Genomic DNA, 25,270 nt, shown 5'->3' with positions numbered 1-25,270 from the left:
AAAATCATCAGCTATGGAGAGGACAACAACCTTGTTCTCAACATAGAAAAAACAAAAGAACTCATCATGGACTTCAGGAGGAGAGCCCCCCCCCCCTCTGTAGACTCTCATCATCCAGGACACAGAGGTGGAGCGGGCTGACGGTTTGAAGTTCCTCGGCCTTCACCTGACCTACAACCTGAGCTGGGCCAAAAAACACTACTGAAACAGTGAAGAAAGCTCAGCGGCGGCTGCACTTCATTAGGCTGCTGAAGAAGGCTGGACTCAGACGTCAGCCTCTCACCCTGGTCACGGTGTGGTTTGGGAACGCTACCCAGGCTGGGAGGAAATCACTGCAGCGAGTCATAAGAACTGCAGAGAAAATCATTGGCTCTAACCTCCCCTCCATGGACACGATATACACCCAGCGCTGCAGGAGAAGGGCACAGAGCCACCACCCAGCTCACTCTCTGTTCAGGTGGAGGGAATCAGGACACAACCTGAGGCACCACAGGCCAGAGAGCATCTCCACTCACAGAGCACCTCTGGTTTCACAACAGCTTCTTCCCAGCTACAAAAAGACTGGTGGCAAAGGACGTTAAAGAGGGACACAAATACCCCACACCGCACTTCACCTCCATACCATTATTGACACAGTACACCTGAACTGAATGAACTGAAATGCTGTGCAACATGCTGCCTTCCACTGTGGAATCCTCTGAAATATATTATTTCTTTTTAAATATTTATATGAGAGCTACAAGTTCTTTTAACATGGTCATGGAGCATATATACTGTATATATATATTTGTATTCTGGGGGTATCGTTCCTATGCAGACGGTAGTTTAGTTTATTTATTGACTACACTGAGGGCGTTTTATGTTTTAATAATTTATTTATTTATTGTGTTGAGTTGAATGTGCTACTTATTTTGTATTGTAATTAACTTGTGCCTTTTCTACCTTTTTCTTTTCTTAAAGCTGACTGAGTGCAAACTGCTCAGAATTCCAATGTACTTAGGTGCAAATGGCAAATAAAACTCTTGAATCTTGACTTTTCAGAGAAGAAGGTTGCCGCGTAGTATTTCCTGATGATCACAAAAATGTTGGAAATGATCAAACAAAGTCAGAGGCTTCAGTTGGTCATGTTTAATTCTTATGGGGAGAAACAGAACAGCTTTCTATCAGTACAGAACACAAATCACAACCAATAATCCATCCATATCTAAACATGTCTACATCGTGTGAAACACCTTTTCAAAGAGTTTGGAGGGGCAAGCAAACACCAACTGGAAACTTAATACATGTGAGAATTTACACCGACATAATTGACTGGGAATCATGCTGTGACACATTTCATCTAGCAGTTTTAGTATTAATGTCCATCTTCAAGCACAAGCTAAAAATCCAAAAGAGAAAACACTGAATGCATTATTGCCAGATTTGATTATATAGTTGGGCCGGAGATAACTTAAAAAATACAATAAACAACAAAATGTCAGGAGTTAAGACTTCAATTCCCAGATAAAAATCCACCCGCCCCTCTATCTTCCCCCGCCTCCTCCCTCCCATCCCCGAGTCGTCCAACCAGCAGCTCCTCTGGTGATTATGTGGCGTAGCGTTTGGTCCACTGTTTGGCTATCCTGTCGTGTTCGGGTCTGTTTGTTGTGTACTGTGTGGCGATGCTTCCAACCAGAGGGTCAGCTGGGAACAGAAAAGACAAAACATCAATATTTCTATATGCTTGTTCTTTCCACATCTGTTCCTGGATTATTGTAGTTGGAGATTTACATTTTTGTTCAGAAAAATGAAAAATATTTTAATTCAAATTCAAAGGACGTAACACACTGGTTCTTCAATCAGTGGTTCTTTTTGGCTTTATGGCTGCCAATACTAATTACAGTTTTCTTAAAAATTATAAAATCTAGTTTTGTTATACCCCTTTTCCACCAAAATTAGCGCGTATATGCAGGTTTTTTTTTAAACACTGGAAAACCCGATAAAAATAGGCAATAGACTCCTTCCCCATTGCCAGTAGACGAGTATGCCTTTCTGTTTTTTTTTTGTTTCTGTTGAGTTTGAATGAAGTGTGTTTCTATGATCAGGGAGGTAAAATTACTGTTTACTGACTGGAGTCTGGTGGCTTTGAGGAGAGCATAGTATTTATATTTTTTGTAAATTAATAAATTATAATACTTCAAATCCCTGTTGATTTTATTTATTATATATTAATTTCAACGCGCGTCACATAGCATCGTACCAGAAAAGGTGTGCAAATTAGCACGTCCACCCGGGTGTCATGGTTCCATCACTGCCCATCGGAGTTGGAGCTGATAAATACCTGCGACTACTGCAGTCTTTTGTCCCGGGAAAAAATACTAATTGTTAGTGGATGTTAGTGAGTTTTTGTCCAGTGGGAAAGGGGCTTTAGTTTATATTCTGGGTCCATATTCCTAAATAATAGGATAAGAACACTGTTTTATGGTCTCTGGGCAGATTAAGAAGCTATCATGTACAGTTTGTTTAGTATGTACTGGAATTTGGGAGGCGACAGTTCGGTGAGGATGAGCTTTAATGGAATATGTGTTTTTTGTCCAACGCAGTAATTCAAATACATGAAAAATGAAGGTAATTCATCACATTGCCGTAAAGCAGTTCTGCTCATTTATTTGCGAATCTATCCACAATGGTTCACTACAAGAATTAGAGCTACCACTGGATTAACGGCATGGCAAAATCCATGACGATTGACGAATGTATATAATCATCGCCCAGCCTACACCACAGAGGTCATTATGGTTTCATCTATTAAATACCTGCTACAGTAACTATATAATTATACTGCATTTGTGTTCAAAGTCATATAGTGTAAAATGAGAGGATGACTTCTGCTGTTAACTCACAAACCTCAACATACATCTTACATTTCAAAAGTCGCTGTAAATGCTGCGTAAATCTTTTTCCTTCCGGCAGTCCGAACACAAATACCGCACTGACTTCTGTCTTCAATCTGGATTTGCGAGACACTCAAGAGGAGCTTAATCTGGAGATATAAGACTTTAAGGCTCTTTGATATGAGCTGGAGTCAGGAGAAGATTTAATGAACTGAAGCTTAAAATCCCTAAAGTGAAGTCCTGTTTATCACGTACGGCTGCCTATATATGAGAGTTTTATGGTCTCCAACATCTGAGATTACTGGATGGAGAGGAGTTCCTGCTGATAAGACCTTTAAAGGGACTATTTGTAACTTTCAGAAATGCTTCTTAACAGCGACACCTGCGGCCGTGAAATCAACGAAAGTCAGCGTCGGGCTCGCGCTTGCTCGCTCTAAATATACCTGAACGAGCATCGGTCAAAACAGTGAGGCGACACACGTCAGCTAAAACCACAATATCACTCTATATTTCAGCTGCTTGGCAGTAATGTTAGCTGACCAGACGAAGGTCTCTCCATGAACATGATTTAGATCTGATCCTAGTGTTGGCTTTTCCTGCTTAAGTGCAGGCTGCGGCAGCGGGGCTCTCCAGCGTGTCTCCCTGCTCTCTCCGCCCGCAGCCGGAGAGAGCAGAGGAGACACCGGCACCCGGTCGGTAACGAGAAGACAACGTAACTCTCTGCAGAGCTCCATCACTTCACAAGACACGGAAAACCTCTGTTGGTCTGGAGGAGCTGCAGCAGTTATTTCTGCACAAACGTCCCCTGTGCATTCACTAGATATTCTCAGAGCTAAACTAACTCTTCTGCAGTGTGTAGTGAGCGCGCGTTCACGTCTAGAGGTGGAGCGAGCTGAGCTGTCTGAGTGAAGGCGAGCAGGCAGAGGAGGAGGGTACAGCGGCTACACGCGAACGCGCATATGCGAGCGAGCATGTGTGCCGACCCGCTACATTTATACGCTTACAAAGTTACAAATAGTCCCTTTAAGGAGGAATATTGACTTAGTGCAGTTAATGAGATGAAACAAACCCTGCAACCAAAATTTGTTTTGACTCCTTATTATGCATTCATTTTTTATTCATTTTAGTAATAGTACCCTGTATTTACATTTATTTAAAACATTTTTTTTTTACTACTACTTTGTTGTGCCGTAGCCTGCAGACAAAGAACGACATGGATCAAAGATTTGTGGCTGTGTTTTAGTTGTTAAAAATACATTCATCCTCAGGATTATTTTGTATCTGTATTTCACATACAGTGCCGTTAGCAGGAGATTCGCATTTCTACTACTTAAAAGCGGAGCGGCGCTGAGAGATACTTCTGAAACGTGCTGCTGTGTGCAGAGTGGCCGCATCGAAACCATAACACGGCACAGTTGAGTGCAGTGTCACAAACTATTGTCAGAAATAGCCCGGTTTTCCAACAGTTCATACCAAGCTCGAAATCGTACCAACCACGGGTTATGTGCGCAGCGTTTCATTTGATGTTTCTCAATAAAAGTCACTGGTGTCTAGAAAACATATTGACATTAAAGAGGCAGAGGAGAAAGCGGTGAAATCAGCTGGGGCATTGTGGGCTGCAGGGCATAAGATTTTCAGAAGGGCATCAAGGCCAGATCGAGGGGCCGCGACGGCCACGGCTGCTGTGGCCGCCGGTGAAATTCCGGCCCTGGTTATAAGTCAAAACTGTTACACATTCATAAGTTAAAAATATAATTTTAAATATAAAAGAATAAACATATTTCATATTTGCACAAAATAAAGCAGTTGTCAACAGATTGTGTGTGTTGCATCTCTCACCAGGGTTGCAGTCAGTGAGCAGGGAGCAGATGGACAGTAGGACCTTGGAGATGGTGAGGGCAGGACTCCAGTTGTCCTTCAGGATGTCCAGACAGATCACCCCCTGACTGTTGATGTTGCAGTGGTAGATCCTTGTACGGAACGTCACCTGGACACGGACAAAAAAGAGAAAAGATGAATCCGTATCCCACGGCTTTTTATGAATTTTCTTTTCTCTTATAGAGATGTCACTATACCAGAAATTTAGTAGTCTATGCCAATACCAGTCATACTCCACGATACCAATTCAATACCACGGTAAAAAAACAAAAGTAAAACATTAAATCTCATACTTAATGCATCCAAACTTTATTACCGTTTTCATACCGTTTTTTGTTATGAAGTTAAATAACGGTACTGTAAAAAAAGAGTATTGCCACGTTTTCAGAATTTGGGTATTGACTTGGTACCGAAGAATCGGTTCTTATGGTATCCCTATTCTTGTAGACTAAACTCCAACGAAAAAAATAATTAATTAAAAATGAAGTATTACTCTAGACCTTATTTTAATAGTTAACTTTAATTCAAACATCCAACCCACCTATTAGAAACTAGTTTGCTATTACTTTTACCACCTCATGCAGAATGTGGACATGAATATTGGCAATAGTACGGCTCAATAAGATTACATTTATGCCGAAATGAAGAGTAGTGGCTAATGATTTAGAAAAGCTATCAAGTCATATTTTATGAGGTGTCTATGTTTGGAAACATGCGAGGTCAGAGTAAATTTCTACATTTTTTGAATGCAGTTTGGTTGATTTCATTTAGCTGCATTCCAAAGTGCAATGGTGCCCTCTAGTGGCGACATACCAGAATGATATACCTCTTTGAAAATAGAGCCATCTGTGCTCTAGTTTACAGAACAGGCTTTGCCGGATGCCAACAACCGTTCACAGCTCACCTTGGGTGGTTTGAAGGGGTAGTCTGGTGTGAAGGCGATGTCCAGGAAGAACACTCCTCCCTCGTACACGGAGCCTGGAGGGCCCAGGATGGTCGACCTCCACTCATAGATGTTGTCTCCTTTAGGACCGGCACTGTCGGCACACAGGAAAACATTCACTCTTCGTTAACATTTGCGGGCTACAAAACCAGACGGCGTCTTTCACAGAGGAAAACATCTTTAGTCACCAAACTTAACCATAACATTTAAATGATAGTGGTTATGTGACTGTGGAATTATGATTCTAATTTCTCACTAGAGTGTCTTTGTTTATTTCTTCAATAAAAAACTTTAAAGTTTTTTTTGGACCAAGACCAAGTCAAGTCTCAAGTCTATGAGAGACAATGACGCAATGGCTAAAATCACACCAAATACTGTACTACTTTTTAATGGAAACATACAGTTGCAAGAAATGAATCAGAGCATCTGTAGGTGTCAAATAGTTCAATGAGAACACTCAAAACAAAAGTGCAACTGTGCAATGAGTTGGTGAGTTTCTGTCTGTTTGGACACTTTCTATACGTCACTGCTTCTGGTTTTGATTTCAAAACAACCATTAAAACTAAAACATTCCAGCAAATAATTATAACAAATCAGCAGCGTGGAGCACCAGGGATTAGTCCTGAAGCTGCTTTACCAGCATAACTTGAAGTCAAGCTTAACCGGCAGCTTTTTGTCAGTATAACTGGGGTTGCAAAGGATCTGTACATTTCCAGAAAATGTCTAAGGCAAGTTTAGCTCAGGAGTTTTTGCACAATTTCAATTTAAAAAGCTTTTAATAGTGAACTTATTTTGGGGGAAAATGCACATAAAACCTATACTAGGTATTTATAGCGTGTTTTATTTAAAAGTACGAACATTTACTTGAATAGTAACACATGGACTGCATTCAGCAGCGCGCTCTTTCATCACACGTACAGATCATTTGCCAGCATCCCTCATGCATGCACGGTGTATTCTCACCATCACATGTGCAGCCCACACTACTGCCAACACTACTGCACTGTCTGAGCCAAAGGAACACATGCTTTGTTGTAACTTTTGATTATATTACTGGAGTGAATATATCTGATATATTTAGAATATTCCAGTTAACTAGCAGATGGTAGCCTGAAGCAAAGTACAGTTTAGAACTTGTTAACACAGTCTGCTAGTTTTTGGGAGTTAGCAATTACCATGTGGGATGAAGCTTGATGAAGCATGCTAATTGAGGAGTTTTAATTCATCTATTTCCATTCATTATTTATTGTAAATCATTTATTTTATAAATTAGTTGGCTCACTTTACACCCCTACGTTTACACACAGCCCACAATGTTGAAATCCATCCTGAGCAGATAACCCATATATTTCAATTTTAATCCCGTTGATTTCCTGTTAATTCCCATGGAGAGTTTCCACCTTGAATATTCCCGGAATTTTGCAACCCTAAGTAAAATGGAATTAATTAAATTAATATTACATTTTATATATTTTTGTAGTTAAGTTGTCTCATTTTGTTTTTCACATTATAATCAGAGCTGTCAAAGTTAATGCGATAATAACGTGTTAGCGCAAATTCGTTTTAACGCCACTAATTTCTTTAACGCATTAAAGCAACCGATCTTTCGGAGGTTGTAGCGGGCTGAGTTTTAAAGCTAGAGTGAAGATACTGGCATCTTACGAAACTAGAACCTAAGGAATCCATTGGTACCAATCAGGTCATACTATCTTAATGGGAAGGAGGATAAATAACGCTCCAAACTTACGCTAAACCGGCATGGCCATTTTTAAAGGGGTCCCTTGACCTCTGACCTCCAGATATGTGAATGTAAATGGGTTCTATGGGTACCCACGAGTCTCCCCTTTACAGACATGCCCACTTTATGATAATCACATGCAGTTTGGGGCAAGTCATCGTCAAGTCAGCACACTGACACACTGACAGCTGTTGTTGCCTGTTGGGCTGCAGTTTGCCATGTTATGATTTGAGCATATTTTTTTATGCTAAATGCAGTACCTGTGAGGGTTTCTGGATGATATCTGTCATTGTTTTGTGTTGTTAATTGATTTACAATAATAAATACATACATATATTTGCATAAAGCAGCATATTTGTCCACTACCATGTTGATAAGAGTATTAAATACTCAACAAATCTCCCTTTAAGTTACATTTTGAACAAATTTATTTGCGATTAATCACGATTAACTATGGACAATCATGCGATTAATTGCAATTCAATGTTTTAATCAATTGATAGTAGTAATAGTTATTATGAAAAGGATTAAAAAGAGTTCTATTTCAGACTTTCTAAGTGTAAATTGAGTGTTTGAAATCAAGACACACAAGATAGATTGATATATATAGTTATATATAGATATAGTTTCACTGTACATTCTTCACCAGCGGAGCCCTCAATACCTCTGTATTCTCATTTTCTTTTACCGTTTAGCTTATTCTGCTGTCGCACTCCACGTCTGCCAAGTGACTAAATAATTACCATCTTTCTAACGCTCCGCAGTCAGAACTCTATTCCATGTCATCTTATTGGTAATTCATTAAAAACAATAAAGTGCAAACGGCCGTGTGAGTCATTACGCCGACGCAGTGGGAAGTGATAAAAAAGAAAAGATCAACACGACTTCACTGGGAGACAAAGCTGAGGAGAGGAATAGTGGCTGACGACTACAGCCGCTTCACAAGAGCCTTGATTCAACAGCAGCAACACAGTAAGTCAACAGACGCTTCTGTTAGCGTTTTTAATGCTGCACATACTTTCACACAATTGGCTGCTTGATGAAGCGCTCCAAACAACACTTTCCCAGTTTGCCATTTTCATTTTTAAAATGATAAGTGGGGCTCTTAAAAAGCATGTTTGACAGATAAAAATAAAAGCCGGGTTTCAGTGGGGAAATCGTAGCCGCGTTCAGCCAGAGAAACCAGATCAACAATTTTTAAATAAATAAACGGAAAATAATCTTATTATTATTCAGACGCAGCAATTCCAAGAATAATTCAGTGCACAAATCCAGTTAGTCTGCACAGAGCTGTGTAATAATCAGCAGCGTCTGCTTCTGTCTGTTCTGAATAACGACACAAGAGGTAAATGTCAGGCAATAATCTCACTTTGTGAGGCAGACGCTGCACTCTGCCGCTCTCCATCACGACCGAGAGAGAGCGGAGACAAACATACAGACACACACAGTCGGGAATCTAAACCCACATTCACTAGTGTGACTGACTGTTTTACAATCTTTTAGACGGCTCTCAGAGCAGCAGCAGCGCTAAATGTAAAACATTTATTGTTGCTGCCATATGAACTTCAGCAGTAAACAAGTGGCGAAGAGCCAAGAGATCAGAACAGTCCACATTCATAAAGTTAGCACTGTAGCTCTCCTTTATGGCGCCTTTATGGCTAGTGATGTAATTAAGTCCCCATCTCTCACCGTACCGTTTCCATTCACAGTACAAGCCTTCCAGCCATCAGCGGGGAAGACAAATCATAAATCATTATTCAGGAATAAATGCCATAAATATGGTGCTTCCAACTTGTCCTCAAATGTGAGGATTCATATTACGGTTTATTGAATATCTTTTGGTTTCATACTGTTGCTCACACAAAAGCAGAAAGTAAAAAAAATGTCATCTTGGGCTCTGGGAAGTCACAATGGGCATTTTTTTGGCCATATTTTCATTATATTTTGCAGACAAAACAGTTAATTGAGTAGTGGTGAGATTCATCAATAATGAAAATTATCATCAGTAGTAGCTTATGATAACTTGATTAAGCACAATTATATAGGAATATGCAAGATCAATATTGAAATAATAAAAGGCCTTAATATAAAATATCATCACTTCATTTTATCCTGTTAGACATTTGTGTGAAATTGTCATAATTTGCAAATTAATTCTTGAGTTATGGCCAAAAACGTGACCACCAAATTATAATCAGTTCATCCTCGAGTCCAGGTGGACGTTTGTGCCAAATTTAAACAAATTCCCTCAAGGTGTTCCTGAGATATCATGTTAATGAGACAACCCGAAAACATCAAGTCTCCGCATACTTGCCAACCGTGAGACCTCGTAAATATGGAGGATTTCAAAACCAAAGCTGGGGGTCTGACGGTCGTCCCCGAGAAACATTTTAGTGTCTGCATTCTGGTGACATTTAAAAATTAAAATTAAAATAATTAAGTACACTGCTACAGCATGTTTATGTTAAATAGAGCCTACTTAAACTTTACTTCTCAGGAAAGAAAACGGAATAATTCGGCCTTCTGGCGTAAACTTATGTGAATCTCTGGCCTAAACTAATATTCATCAGTATTCATTCATTCATTTTCTGCTCCTGCTTGAGTATTTCTTTCTCTTAGTACTCTCTACTTCTCTCTTCTTCTTTCACTCACTGAAGGTCCTTTGCAGAGACAACGCGACAACGGAAATGACAATTTGGTGTAGCTGTATTGTCATCCGGGTGGAAACAGTCGGGCTTATACAAGTTATACAGTTCCAGGAACATGTTGAGATAACAAAAAAGGTATATTTGCCATAAATCGGGAGAAATACGGGTGGATAGTGACCCCAGGAAGAAACCAGGAGAGAGGGGCAATGAAAAACAGGAGTCTCCCGGGAAAATCAGGAGGGTTGGCAAGTTTGTGCCTCCGGACACGGCTGTCGCGGGCGCCGAGGCGTAGTGAATGGATTTTTAGGTCATATAATACCAAACACTAAAAAAAGGTCAATCTTCTTAGTTACCCTCACTGCTACACTGCAAACGCTGGCATGAAGCCAGTGGTCTACCAGGGATATGTGAACAGTCTTAGTATATTTCTTTTAAAGAGAGCCCAAAACAAGATCATAATATTCACATTTGATGTAACAAACCACAGTGTGCTCTCCAGATGTGAAAATAACTGAGGAGAAACCCCCTTCTGGTATAAAACATACCACATGTTAGAGGAATACCAGCGTTCCCTGACCTCGGGCCGGGACTGCCGATATAGACCTCAGTCAGGGACCCTGCTGCTGCTGCTGAGCCCAGAATAGATATTTTATCATTTCCCACTGAATCAACCAGACTGAGGTTTCTCTTCGCCTGACAACAGAGGCGTCTCACATTCACAGACGACGAGCCACAGAGAGCGCCCGGGCTTCCTCCCCGCCTGCCTCCGTCGCACACAAAGGCTACCCAGTGCCTTTGTGTGAGGCAGTAATATGCCATGCTATCACTGTTGTCATTCACTTCAATATCAGGGGGGGTGGGGAGGCGGGGGCTCCTTCTGCCACCTCTGTGTACACCCGCACTGCAAGAAGAGTGCTGACATTTCAGCTGTTTCATTCTCTCTAAGCCTTTAACCTTTCAAACAGGCACACGGCGGTTTGCCCAAAACTGAGGAGAACAGTAGACGAGTATGTTCAGATGGCCGACAGCAGCAGCAGCAGCAGCAGCAGCAGCAGCAGCAGCAGCAGCAGCAGCAGCAGCAGCAGCAGCAGCAGCAGCAGCAGCAGCAGCAGCAGCAGCAGCAGCAGCAGCAGCAGCAGCAGCAGCAGCAGCAGCCACAATGAGGAGCTCCGACATGGAGATCTTAAAAAGGTTCAATATGCAACTTTCCCTCTTGACATAAATAAACAAATTTAGCACAAGTATTAAATGAAAATTAGACAGAAGTGTTTATTGAAGCAGTAAGAACTATTTATAGAGCCAATCCGCCCACCCAACATGTGAAAATATGCGTTACTAAACCATCCGAACCCGACCCGACAACCAACAACTTTATGCATAGCATAGTAGTAGCACAATTCTCAGGACTGAGGGGTGAGACAACAAGGACCGAGACGGACTGAGCGTCGCTGCCGTGCGTTCTGTGTGTGTGTGTGTGTGTGCATTTGAGACGGAGAGAGAGAGAGTGTGACAGAGAGGAAGAGAAGGTGGAAAGTAACAAAAAATAAAGAGTTTTTATGTTTTTAAACTACATTTTAGTCTCGTCTTTCTTCATCAACGATATCGCATGTTTGATATCGCCACCGTTAGTGTTTAATTACGTTGATGCCGTCTTGTCATCATCTCGTCTCAGTCATGGAAAAAAAGGATGTTGACGAACATATTTCATCATAGTTTTCGTTAATTTCGAAAGTAACACCGTTACAAATCAGACGACAAACCTCTGGCACCCTTTTGCTGGCAGCTACATCTGAATAAAATCCAATATCAACACTAATAGAATCATTCAACTAATTCAAAAGGTATCTGGTTTTCACATGTTCACAAACTGCTACAAACATGTAAGACAACAAAAGAAGCTGATTTATGTTGTTTATCTGGTGTGTGACTACAAGGCTGGCAGTGGATAGACATGTTGGAATAATGCATGAACACTCCCAAGTCAAATTAACGAGAGGTTCTTTTTCTTCTTCTTCCAATATTGCTTTTAAAATTTCAGTGATGCAACGTTCATTTTTAATATTTGCCCACACAGATATTGATTGCACACAATCAAATTAAAGTACTGACATCACCATTACGGGGGCCGTTACCACTGCAGAAAAACAAATACATCTGAATTTCATCTTTTTGGTAATTACAGTTTTGACCGAAGAAGTATACAAGTCAAAACAAACACCAGGGAGATTTACTGTTATATTGCTTTCTTCGCTTTCAGTTTGACTTGAAGTGGAAAAGCTTCACAAATGATCGTGAAAGATTAAAATGCATGTATTCTCGCCTCTGTACTGAGCTCTTGTTATCACTCCTTATGTTTAAATGAATCTCTCTTTGTACCGTTTCACGGAGCCTTTTTACTCCAAACGACAGTCTCATCTCGTCAGTGTGTGTAGACCTTAATATACACACTGGGCTTCATTTTCAATCACCACTATCTGCTAGCAATGGTATTGTGATGACAGGGAGAAACACTGTAATAAGCTGCCTGACTGAGACAATATAATGACTCCACTTCACTTGAGTGCTGAGGAGACTCTACGCAACGGCACCCCCCACACACACACACACACACACCCTCTCCCACCCCGACAATTTAACACAATGGCAATCAGCCTGAAAATGTTCTTTCAGAGCGTTATGAGGACGGTGCAGGATGAACATCATATGGTAGCATTTATATTCCTCCACTGCGAGAAAAGTGTCAGAGTACAGTTTGATAGTTTCTGTCTTTAAATAGACCTGATTCATTATTAGGGCTGAGTGAAACGGATGAAATTAATGGGTATTGTTCATATTTGAACCGATACCGGTACCCAAAGATACCATTTTTTACTCTGTAATGACAAAAATGTAATTTCAGTTGTCAAAAATAAGTCCTAACCAGTGGACAACCACCGGGTCTGTCAAGTGAAGCCAATGCTGAAGTGCCTTAAACTTGCATTCTTTCAAACAGCCAGCAGGGGGCGACTCCTCTGTTTTATAAAAGAAGTCTGATGTATAGAAGTCTATGAGAAAATGAGCCTACTTCTCACTTGATTTATTACCTCAGTAAACATTGTAAACATGAGTTTATGGTCTCAATCGCTAGTTTCAAGTCTTCTTCAATACAGCATGATGTTCATTTAGTAAATTATGGTCCCATTAGGAGTCAAATAGACCATAAAGCAGGGGATGCTTTAGGGTGTGGCTTCCTTGTGATTGACAGGTAGCTACCGGTCTGGGAGTTGTCCGTGTTTTCATCTTACAATTATGGCCGTCATTCTATTCAAAATATTGAATCATGACTAATCGCATGATTGTCCATAGTTAATCGCGATTAATCACAAATTAATAGCAAATTTTTTTATCTATTCAGAATGTACTTTAAAAAGGGAGTGGGCAAATATGCTGCTTTATGCAAATGTATGTATATATTTATTACTGGAAATCAATTAACAACACAAAAAAGACAGATATTGTCCAGAAACCCTCACAGGTACTGCATTCAGCATAACAAATATGCTCAAATAATGGCCATACCAGTTTTTACTCGCCGAAATATAGCTAAGTTTGGAGCGTTATTTAACCTCCTTCGTGACAAGCTAGGATGACATTGGTGACAATGGATTCTTTAGGTTTTTTCTAGTTTCATTTGATACCAGTAAATCTTCACTCTAGCTTTAAAACTGAGTCCGCTACAACCTAGAAATCGAAAGTTGCGTTAATACGTTAAAGAAATTAGTGGTGTTTTGAAACAAATTTGGGTTAACATGTTAACTTTGACAGCCCAACTTACAACTTTAACCCTTTCACAGTGTGTTTTCAGTTCATGAAAGTTAATTATAACCTTTTTGGTCACCTAAAAATGTCTTATTCCGCGTTCGGTTGTACTAAGCTCCACCCCCTCTTCTGGTTGCAAATAACCAAGATGGCGATGGCCAAAAGGCCAAACTCGAGGCTTCGAAACGACAGTCCACAAACCAATGGGTGACGTAACAGCGACTAATTCCACTTCTTATATACAGTCTATGGTCCTACCTTCTCAACTTCAACATTGTTATTGACTTAGAACATGTTACACACCACCCCTCCCTCCTCTGCCCTCCAACCACAGAAGTATTGCGGTTCAGGTCTACCTGTAGCAGACGGGAGATAAAATGAAACTTCTACTTCCCCTCGCTGCCCAGCTAAAGCCCGACACGCAGAGGGGGAGACTTCTTCATAACTGCTGCTGCTGCTTTCGGGGCTTTGTGAAGTAACAGCGCTGTAGTACAGGCCAGCCACTTCCTCTCCAGGGAGGAGGCTTTTTATAGATATGAAGAAGCTGTTGAGAAACCCTCAGTAATCTCAAACAATGCAGGCCGGCAACACTCTGCAGGGGTGTGTGTGTGTGTGGAGGAGAGACTGTTGCTAACATCAGTGACTGTACAGCAGGGGGATCAGATACAGGCCCAGCAGACTCTAGCCAACACACACTGGTCAGTCCTTCAGCTGTATCACCAGGAGAGACTAAAGCCGGGTTTATGTTCGCTGCAGTGTCCTCTTAGTCCATTAGTCGACTAATCGGTCATTTTGGTCTTGGTCGCTAAGATTTCTTTAGTCAATTAGTTGTTTTTTATGCGTTTTTCATGCCGATTGACTTATTTCTAAGACACTTTTAAGCACATCTCCCGTAAACACAAGATTTAAAGTGCTTTTGTGTGATTCTTTCTTCTTAATCTGTCCATTAAATCAACTAATTAATTAGTGGATAAAATTGTACGAGTGTTAGTCGACTAAGAATTTCTGTGGTCGAGGACAGCCCTGCTTTTCAGACACGACTACCACAATAAGATAAAAGCAAATAACTTCAATTGAGAAGTAAAATAATGAATAAGAAAGACGAACAATTCATTTTTTAATGCTTTAAGAGCAGGAGAGCTTAGTAATCTACATTTGTGTAAATATTTTTCCAGCCAAAATCAAACTGTTTACAGGATATTAAACCTTTGAACCTTCGCTTCATTATAATATATTTAATACTTGACTGAACACTTTCTTTACGGGGATTGTATAAAAAGGTAATAAAGTACGTTTATGAATATGAGATATGAGTTTACAGTTAATCACAACTCCTCCTCGGCATTGAGGAGTTTGGTTTATGGCGTTTTTTGCCGATAACACTTGTTGACTTCTTGCTTCTTGTTGACTGTCCTGAATACCATTTTTTGGGCTCCGGAGGGGGCCCGGGACTGCCGTAACTGGAGGAGCACTTTAAACTCTTGTTTTTTTTAACAAAAAAATGTGTCATGATGGGTCCATGAATTGATGTTTTTACGCTTCATGTGGACGGTGCACACACGTCTGTCTGTGCTCAGCGTCTTGGGGGCCCTCTCCCCTTAACGGAGCCGTTTTGAGGCTACTGTGTCCACGCTAAGCGCCTCCTCTCCTCATCCCTCAGTGTGTGCGAATGTAAACTTACTTTAAAGTCATGTTTACGGGCCCTCTCTCCCTAAACGGCAGCGTTTGAGGCTGCTGTCTCGTGTCTTTCGGTGTAATTGAAGGCCTTCATTTTTAAGGATTCTGTTATTCTACAGTATTGTTTTTTGTATTGTTATTGAATAAGAAGCAATTTCCAAAAGGTTTTGTGTGTTTTGTTCATGTTTGTAATCCCGAGGGGTTAAAAAAACGACAAGAACGAATATCCGAATAGCAAAATTGAAAAAAAGACTCCCTAACCGACGAACAAATAACCGAATAGTCGAATATTGGGGTCCAGCCCTAGCTGAGCATCAACACCTCTGTGCATGCTCGTAGCATATGAACAAAGCTTAAAGAGGCACAAAAGACATCAAAATGAAGTAACTTCCAAATGGTTCAAGCTAAAAATATCATTAACAGTCTTTAAACACCAGATCTGTCAAACTCCACTTAGCACTAATTACCCTCCTGTAGACGGCGTCTAACTTCCCTTAGCTGTCATGAGCCCCGACCCGGGAATGCCAGGAATCTGACACCCGAGGGCAACAACTTCAGGGGGAGATATAGTGAACGACGTCAGCTTCAGAGGAGTTAAAGATAGAGAGAATAAAGTGTCAGGAAGAGAGCAATAAATACAGTAGCTGGTCGAGAGGAAAAAAGGAATAAAACATGGTGAATGAAAGCAACACAGGGAGGGGAGGGGGCGAGGAGGCCTGTGATGTTTCAGTTCACACTTCAGTGGCAACGAGGCAGCAGCAAAATAAAAGAGAGGGCCTGCACGGCATTCCCTGTGTGGAGTATAATTAGATTTTGATAAATGACAAGATGAAAGACTCATAGTGCTCATAAAACAAAGTTTGCTACAAGAGAGGCGCTGATGATAATGGAAACTAGTCAGGATAAGTCCTTTCTTCATCAGTCAGTGTCCATTTTAAGAGCGAGGAGGCCCGAAACAACCTCGAGAGAAATGAGACGACAGCGAACTGACTCATCGATGTGTAATCCATTAAAACAGCATCTGCAAGGCGTAGCTGGCCAGCTCCATTCATACACTAATGAGTAGATTCTGTGCTAAATGAAGCAGAAAGAAGCAAAATCCACGAAAAAAAAATCCCCTTTTCTGCACGTGGTGCTGAATAGAGGGATTTTCAGAGTGGAACAGAACCAAATGAAGAGATGAGGCTTTTCTCCACGCTGCTGGTGAGATGGAAAGATAAATCACTCAACGCGCTTGTTTGAAGCCGTTTATCTCAACTCTGAAGCATTTCTTTCTTTAGTTAATTTACTTACGGAAGAAGACTGGCGCTATTCTGTTCTTCTTTTAGTCAACAAATCAGATGACAAGATCAAAACCAATATGTTAATACTTCCCTACGCTGTCTGTGGCACAAAGCCACAAGCCCAACAGTTCCTTCAAATATCAGGCCTGTCCTCGATGTAAGAAATTCTCAGTAGACTGACACTCATAAGATTTTGACGCCTAATTGATTAGTCGATTTAATGGACAGATCTGTGAAACGGAGTTTCTCCACAAAGAATCACACAAACGCACCACTTTAAATCTTGTGTTTACCAGAGATGTGCTCGTAAGTTTCTTGAAAATAAATCATTCAGCATGAAAAAAAGCATAAAAAGGACTAATCGACTAAAGAAATCTTAGTCGACTAAGACAAAAACGTCTGAAGAGGAGGCAGCCCTGACAACCATGTAGTTTCACTTGTTTGAAGAGGCTCAGTAGAGTCCTAAAACAGATATGCAATGTCATTTTTTAGCATACTCTACTTAAAAAGAAGGAAACAGTGCATTTGTTGGGAACTATTTTTAGCTGCGGATTAATCCAAAATATGACAGACTCGAGTTTGGATCTGGTAAAGTCACAAGACAATCACAAATATGTGAGACAAGCCTTGCTTAGCCACAAACCTTAAATATTTAATTGTTAAGGTGTGTATGGCTAAACATAGAAAATAAATGATCTCAGGGCTGGGCAATATGACGATATACATCATCAGAACAATATTAAAATATGTCTATCGTATATATTTTTCTATACTGTTTCTATCATGATATAAGCTAGGTCTATATTTATTTCTTTTTTTCTCTATAATTTCACTTAAAACTGTTATGTTCATTTTGCACTCAAGTTCAGAAAATGAGAAAATACTCAGTATTTAGCATTTGTCACGGTTTGTCATATGCTTTACCATGTGGTTATTTCATATAGACTATTTATTTATTGAATTACCATAATTCATGCTATATTGTGATGTATATCGCTATCGAGATATGAAATGACCTCTATTGTGATAGAAGATTTTGGCCATATCGCCCAGCCCTTATCTCAGTTATGGAAATAAAACACAAATATTACCAGCTTTAAAAGAATATGTTTAAATGCAATGTGTCATTTTTAATGGTCACCATTTAGAGAAAAACTTGGGGACATTTTTCTAATTGCTTATGAAGACTTGTGCCTAGACTTGGACTTGTCTCGACTGACTTCAAGGCCTCATTTCCACTGCTGGTACGGCTCAACTTGACCCGCTTGGAACCGTTCTTGTTTGGTTTTTCATTGGCAAAAGTTGTGGATACCTCGTACTTTTTTTTGCATCACCTCGATCGAGGTTCAAAGCGAGCTGAGTCGATACTAGAAGGTGGAGTTAAAACACTGCAGACCACTGACTGGTCAGACAACATCGCTTATCAACTTTATATCTGTTACCTGGCAACCAACACTACGTTTTTCTTATCTAAAACAAAAACAACTTTGTAACCACAGTTTTTTTTCTCACTGAAACATATGTTGAAATGTACAAAAAAAATGGAGCAAAATCAACAGCGGGCAGTTAACTTCAAGACAGATGAGTTAGAGGCATTGGTAACATCTGTAGAGAAATCCAAAGATGTTCTTTTTTGGGGAAATTTACAACAGCGCTAACTCTGGAGATAAAAGAAAGAGAGTGGGCTAAGATAGCAGCCACAGCCTGTGCAATATCCGGCATCCAACATTGCATTGATGCTATCAAAGAGAAAATAAGTCCACTGACAAGTGCTATGAAGAAGAAAGCAGCTCTTACTTCCAGAGATTAGAATAAAAGTGAATTGCTTAACGGTTATCCTAAAGTTAGGAGAGTTTACACGACACTTTTCCTATCTTAAAGGTCCCATATTGTAAAAAGTGAGATTTCCATGTCTTTGATATTATAAAGCAGGTTTAAGTGCTATATAAATACTGTTAAAATATCAAAATGCTCAATATACAGAGAAATACACACAGCCCGTATTCAGAAATTGTGCGTTTGAAACAAGCCGTTAGGATTTCTGTCTATTTGTGATGTCACAAATATACAATATATAGACCATTACACAGTTTTAAACGTAAACATTCTAAATGTGTCCCAGTTTATTTCCTGTTGCAGTGAATGTAAGTAACATCAGCTGACAGGAAGTAAACATGGACCCAAACTGTTGCCTAGCAACGCAATTCCATTGCAATTCAGTTGAAATGCACTAAAACGGAGCGTTTCAGACAGAGGGTAAATACAGAGGCAGACAGTGTGAGGAAAATAACTTTTTTTTTAATATTACAGAATGTAAACATATTCTAGTAGAAACACAATATACAAGTATGAACCTGAAAATGGGCATGATATGGGACCTTTAAGTTAGGATAGGAACATTGACTTAGGAACGGTTCATCTGTAATGGCTTTTTTTCCTAAATCAGGTCCTAACCCTAATTACCATGGTTACCAAACGGTTACGATTGGATCTGCAAGTTAAGAAGTTTCTGTAATACTGGCCCTGAGGATTACGTTAAGTCACATGTCTGTGGAATCAAGTCCAAATCAAGGTTCAAGTCGTTTTGCCCATCAACTAACTTGAAACTTGACTTGCACCAGAAAGACCTAAACACACCAGTGTCTTGTATTCCCGTTACTTTTGTCCATAAATTAAAAAGAAGTGAAAGATTTCACTCTATGGAAAACAAATACAGTTACAAGGTTGTTTCAGTCGAATCTGAGTCGGTTGTGACGAACTCCGTTTTATCTAATCTACAAGCAGCCAGCATCTCAGTCTGTGATGCAGCAACTTTAATCTGAATACGATTATAAAGTCAAACTGCTTCCCTTGCATAAAACAGAACTTCAAAATAAAATCTCATGTCAACAAGCCTGCATTCATCAACCCGTTTCCTCACTAAGCGATCAGAGCTTCCAGCTGGCCTCAGTGTAAGGAGTTAATCCGTGACGCCACAGGGGGCTCGGGGGCGTCCATTTTCCTAAAGTTGAGATTTATGACTCACACAAACACACAGACTGTGAAGGAAACGGCTCCTGGTGAAGCCTAAAGCGCCTCTGTGGCCACGGTTCATCGTCTAAATGCTTGTTTTGGAGCTCGGCTGCGCAACTTGTGGTTTGGAGCTCGCCGTTATGCAATCCGCTCGCCTTTAAAAGGGCTCGTCATCATGATCTGCAGTTCAAACACGCACCTCCTCACTGGATTTACTGCCGACAATCAACAACACACCTGTCATCACTTCAAGATACCTGAACTGTGAGAAAAGGCTTCATAAAAGGGATGTCAAGTCACCCTCAGACATTTTTATTTCCTTCCTCTGAACACCGTACACCTCTCCAACTCCTTCAGTAAAGTCACAGTACAGAGGTACTGGGCATGCATTTAGCAACAACATTTTTGTAGCCTATGTTTTAAAGTTAAACGCATCAATCCGGTGCACTTTGAGAGCAGGGAGCTCTAAACAGCGAGGTCCGGGTGAGGAGTGCCGCGAAGCGCCACCTTCACCTGCGGGTGTCGTTTAAAATTCTTCAATACAAGTGTCGACACAATACCAGTGCCTTTCTATGATACCCTCCTTCAAAGCGGCAGTAGGCAGTATGTTTTTGGCATCATTGGGCAAAAGACTTCTGCTCCTCCTCATGACTCTGTTTTCAGGCTTTAGAAAATCTAGCCCGTGACGGGAGACTTTGACCAATCACAGGTCATTTCATTGATAGTGCGTTCCTATTGGCTGGTCATGTGACCGGAACTTGGCGTTCCTCCACCAGATTTCACAATGGCGGCGGCGTCACAAACTTTGTCATTCTACAGCTAAACCGTGCACTACAAGATGATTCTGAAAACATTTGAGGAGAGAAATAGGCATTAACGTAACATTATATTAATTCATATTTGATCAGCGCTGCCTAGTTTGACCGTTTGGTCGGAGTTCGTGAGTGATTGACAGCCGGCTCTCATAGACGGATCAGCTCTTACTGCTTATTTTCCTTCGGTCTGTGAAATCTTGCAGATGCCGTTAGGAACACCGGAGGACACGGAGGCACATGATTTTTTTCAGGTTACCCGTTTCATGTACTACTGTCACGATATAGCAACCGTTTTATAGAAATAACTTTTTTAAAATCAGATTTGCTCCAATCTCACCTACTGCAGCTTTAAGAAGCATAAACACGTTTTTCTACAAAACCCTTTTTTTATTGAACAAAAGAAGCCAATTATCTGAAATATTGAATGGTTTCTATTAAAAGGTAACATTGATAACATTCAGCCACTACGTCTCATTCTCCCTCCACCGTCCCATTGCATTCACTTCACAACAAGTCGTTGCCAGGCACTTACCATCAATCTCAGCCATTTATCCTGTTTTTTCCACACCAACTACCGACACAGAGAAACCACGTGATACCAACGTTGTTTTACTATTGGCTCACAAGCCTTTATAGAAGTGGGAACCAAACGTCAGATAACTTCCAGAGATAAACAAAACATTAATTTTGGACCCGCCAAATTTTTTTAAATGATTAATTCACAATAATAATAATTATTTTCAGGAAAGCCATACATTTATTCAGCACCAGCTCTGTGGATGTATTTTTAAAAAATATATATATACATTCGTCTACATACAAATGCTATCAATAAGACCTTTAAACATGCAGCTGTACAAGAAGTCAGTAAAATAGTCTAAAATCTGCAACATTTTGATTGAAATCTCTTAGAATTTGATGCCTTTCAATACTTGGTGCCAGGGACATATTCCAGTCTGTACCAATAAAGTATTCAGGTTTAATCCTCAGCCGTAACAATAATACTCCACTGAAATGTGAAAAGAGCAAACTACAACAAAGAAATGGCCGTAGCTTTCTATGAAAAGGTAATGAATGGTAAACCTTGAACTCAGTCCATCATGGACTGAAAAGTCTTGAGATTCATTCAGTCTGTCACAACCTTGGTATTTTTTTTTGTCTTTTGATTGACGAGACATGCGAGCAGGGTCTGAAATCAAGCACCCGCCAAATGGTAAAATTGTCAGGCCATCCACCACTTCAGCAGACGGTGAAAACAACAGAAAGACACGTTTGATAAGTTAGCGTATGACTGGATAAAGCTACACATTAGTCACTCACGACTGTTATATATAAAAGCAACGGCGTAGTCATTCCTTCATTTAACGTATACATTTCAAAAGTGGCAGAGAAGAAAAAAGACCCTGCATGCGAGGCAGTGAAGCAAAAAGACATTTTTCCATTCTGGCATACAGACGACCTTCACATTCAAAACCCCCACATTGAAGGACCACTTGCATTAATTTCTCATAAAAGACTTAATGTGCTCTTTAAAGAAAAAACTACCACACTGCAATGAAATGCACGCATGTCATTGACCCTGATGTTTCTAATGCCACATCAGTGTTTCTCCATTAAAAAGAATTCACTCACCTGCAGTTTGGTGGCGGATCCAACGTGATGTCGGCCAATTCCTTCTGAATTCTGCGAAAGCAAATAAAACACATGCATCAAAAGCTAAGCTCTGATCAAACACTGCAACTACAAACTCATAAGCCTGGATAGAAAGGCAGAGGAGGCCTGATGATGGATGGGAGAAAAGGCTGCTTTGCAATAAATTCTTGAGTTAAATCATCTTATTCTGTGTCAAACTAAAAGGCAGAAACTTCACAAAAGACTCACACCTGATACATCATACGTTAGACAGGACACAACTTGACAACTCTTAATGTTAGAAAATAGAAAAGCAAGAATAGTCTGGTTTTGGATAAGTGATTATGCAGGAAGAGGCAGAATATCCAGGGTCAAACTTTGCTGTTAAACTGTAAACTGCTCGCTGTGGCCTCTGCACCACATCCCTGACTCCGACCCACCTTTTAGCACTAGTAGAGAGGAGTTTGGAGGTCTTGCTCATGCTGGCTTTGCTTTCTCGTTTCTTTGGGGTGTTGATTTCCTGCTGTTGTTGTGGTTGATGATGAGCTGACGACGAAGAGGAGGAAGAGCTGGTGCTGGCACGGGAATCTTCATCCGACATACCGAGCCTGGGGAAACAAGCAGAAACACAACATTTAGAAAGGTATACACAAGCCAAACCACCTTTGCTCTCCGACGTCTTTACTCCACTACTAACACCATTTAAAAAACATGACATCTAACTGCAGATAGTGGCTTAAGGGTAAATGATTACAGCTTGTGCAAGACTTGAGATCTTTAAACAAATCTTCAGGTTGCACTCCAGAATTCGGCATGAGTCCAAAACACTAATACTTACTCCTACTGTGTTTTTCCACTAAAAATGCCCGTGAGTTGTGTTAAAGGGACTGTTTGTAACTTTTTACACGTAGAAATCTACCGGGTCGGTGTCCCATGCTCGCTTGCATATGCTGTTCAGACTCAGACTCCAACACAAACTACCCAGAAGCACCAAAACCTCAAAGTTCTATCTAGTGAAGCCCGTCTGTTAAACAGTGTTGGCCGCGGTCATAGTACGCAGGGGAGACCGTAGCTTTGGTCTCCAGGACCGAAGTCTCTGCTGTACTCTGCTCCTCTGCCTGTTTGCCTTCACTCACTCACCGCGCTCGTTCTCGCTCCACCTCACGTGCATGCGCGCAGACTACACACTGCAGAAGAGTTGGTTTAGCTCTGAGAATATCTAGTGAATGGACGTGAGTGGACGTTTGTGCAGAAATAACTGCTGCAGCTCCTCCAGACCAACAGAGGTTTCCCGTGTCTTGTGAAGTGACGGGGCTCCGCAGCGAGAAACGTTATCGTCTCCGACCGTGTGCCGGTGTCTCCCCTGTTCCCTCCGTCCGCGGTCGGAGACGATAACGTTTCTTGGGGCTGAAGCAGGAAAAGCCAACACTAGGATCAGCATTGATTCATGGAGAGACCTTCGTCTGGTCAGCTAACATTACTGCCAAGCAGCTGAAATATAGAGTGATATTGTGGTTTTAGCTGACGTGTGTCGCGAGCACAAGCCCGATGCTGACTTTCGTTGACTTAACGGCCACAGGTGTCGCTGTTAACAAGCATTTCTGAAAGTTACAAACAGTCCCTTTAACAATTAGATTTGATGGAAATGTACAGCTGAATGGTGGTACACCTGTGTGCCGAATTTAACAGAGGATGCTTACAATTCCTCTCCGACCCTTGTTATGTTTTTATTAAGTAGCAACCATCGCCACAACACGCGTAAACTTTAAATTTAATATTTTTTGAATGGACTCTGGCACCGTCTTCCACATATACGTGAAGGACACACATAGTGGCTGATAGGATCTCACGGTGCCGTCACGGACTCCATAAACGTTTCCGTCGTTTTATCCAGCAGGCCCGGACTACACGGTGACCCGGGTTAAGTGGATCCATCACTTTAAATCGCCACTGTGTGGATGCTATTGAGGAACTTATCGGCGGGGTGTTTTCTCTTCTTTCACACCGCTGAGTCCTGACCTCAGCTCATGTTTTGCAGTCGGGCGTTATTATTTTTAGCCTCGTCGAGGCTGCGACAAAGGAAATGATTTGGTGGAATAGTTGGGCTAAAGGCCTAGCTACTTTCTGCCTGACACCACACAGCGACACACACACACACACAGGAGACCTCTCTGCTGCTGTGGACTGAGTGGAGCAGGTCTGGATCAGGTCTGGATGGGAGCAGCAGAAACGCGTCGACGGGTTCATGTCGCAGTCTGAACCCAACAACTACAGCTACACCTCAACAACCTCCAGACGGATCAAACTTCACCCTAAACAAGTCATCGAGGTGCTACAGCGCTGTCAACCCGTTCCTAACACCTTAAACCCCCAAATAACGACGTTAAACACAAACACTGGAAGGTTTTAGTCGCATGTTTAGAGCTATTCTCCGTCGACATGCAGCTGATCTCAGAGTCACAGGACGGAACGACTCCTACATTCTCACTCTGACGGCAACACGGACACATTTAGAGGTACACAACACCCATTAGAATACACGCAGTACATTAACTATTACAATATGATGCGCCCGAGTACAAATATTGAGTATTTGATACCTTTCTTTGTGTGTGTGCGCACAGCCTTATGTGTGTGTGCCTCCGCCGCCTGGACGCACCAGTGTCAAAACACCAACAAAGAAGAAGAGTGGAACTTCCGGTCATCATTTAAAGAATAAAAGCACAGAGGAAACAGATGGTAGCAATGTGATGAATGCAGGTCAGGAACACAGAAGTGTAGGAGGAGCAAGAATAGTATATAAACGTAAAAAACTGACTACTATACTACTATATTCAGTTTTAACAGTTTTCTTCATCTCCTTGTATTTTTATATCTGGTATATTTTTTTTGTACTTTGCACTACTAACCTTTTTACTGCCTTTTTACTAACATGTTTTGCACTATGGAACTGTGATGCTGGAAACTTGAATT

At 41.0% G+C, this 25,270-nt stretch overlaps 2 protein-coding genes across 3 annotated transcripts in view; both read right to left on the bottom strand.

The window, feature by feature from the left end:
• The window catches only part of rpl15 (ribosomal protein L15), a 332,935-nt gene that overhangs the window by 11,492 nt on the left and 296,173 nt on the right, over window positions 1-25,270 (bottom strand). The window lies entirely within an intron of this gene.
• On the bottom strand, window positions 1,114-25,031 carry LOC141755044 (ubiquitin-conjugating enzyme E2 E1-like). Of its 2 annotated transcripts, none has more exons than XM_074614605.1 (6): window positions 24,898-25,031; window positions 22,738-22,905; window positions 22,298-22,348; window positions 5,656-5,788; window positions 4,713-4,860; window positions 1,114-1,683 (listed from the first exon to the last, which is right to left on the bottom strand). In XM_074614605.1, the coding sequence occupies exons 2-6, from the start codon at window positions 22,896-22,898 to the stop codon at window positions 1,586-1,588; spliced, it is 591 nt and encodes a 196-aa protein (XP_074470706.1). In that variant the 5' UTR covers window positions 22,899-22,905; window positions 24,898-25,031; the 3' UTR covers window positions 1,114-1,585. The 2 variants fall into 2 exon arrangements, with proteins under 2 accessions (XP_074470706.1, XP_074470705.1); XM_074614604.1 differs by having other exon boundaries at window positions 24,465-24,957.

Source organism: Sebastes fasciatus, chromosome 17 (genome assembly GCF_043250625.1).
Source record: "Sebastes fasciatus isolate fSebFas1 chromosome 17, fSebFas1.pri, whole genome shotgun sequence".
In the NCBI taxonomy this organism is placed as follows: Eukaryota; Metazoa; Chordata; class Actinopteri; order Perciformes; family Sebastidae; genus Sebastes; species Sebastes fasciatus.
The sequence above is the reverse complement of the archived record's forward strand: the minus strand, read 5'-3'. Positions and strand labels throughout refer to the sequence as shown.

Excerpts from the sequence above, each read along its gene's own strand:
- LOC141755044 (XM_074614604.1), bottom strand. The coding sequence starts at position 24,544 with ATGAACCCGTCGACGCGTTTCTGCTGCTCCCATCCAGACCTGATCCAG. Across the intron at positions 4,861-5,655 it reads ACCCCTTCAAACCACCCAAG|GTGACGTTCCGTACAAGGAT; the intron begins GTGAGCTGTGAA and ends GTCCGTGTCCAG. Across the intron at positions 1,684-4,712 it reads GCTCACTGACTGCAACCCTG|CTGACCCTCTGGTTGGAAGC; the intron begins GTGAGAGATGCA and ends TTCTGTTCCCAG.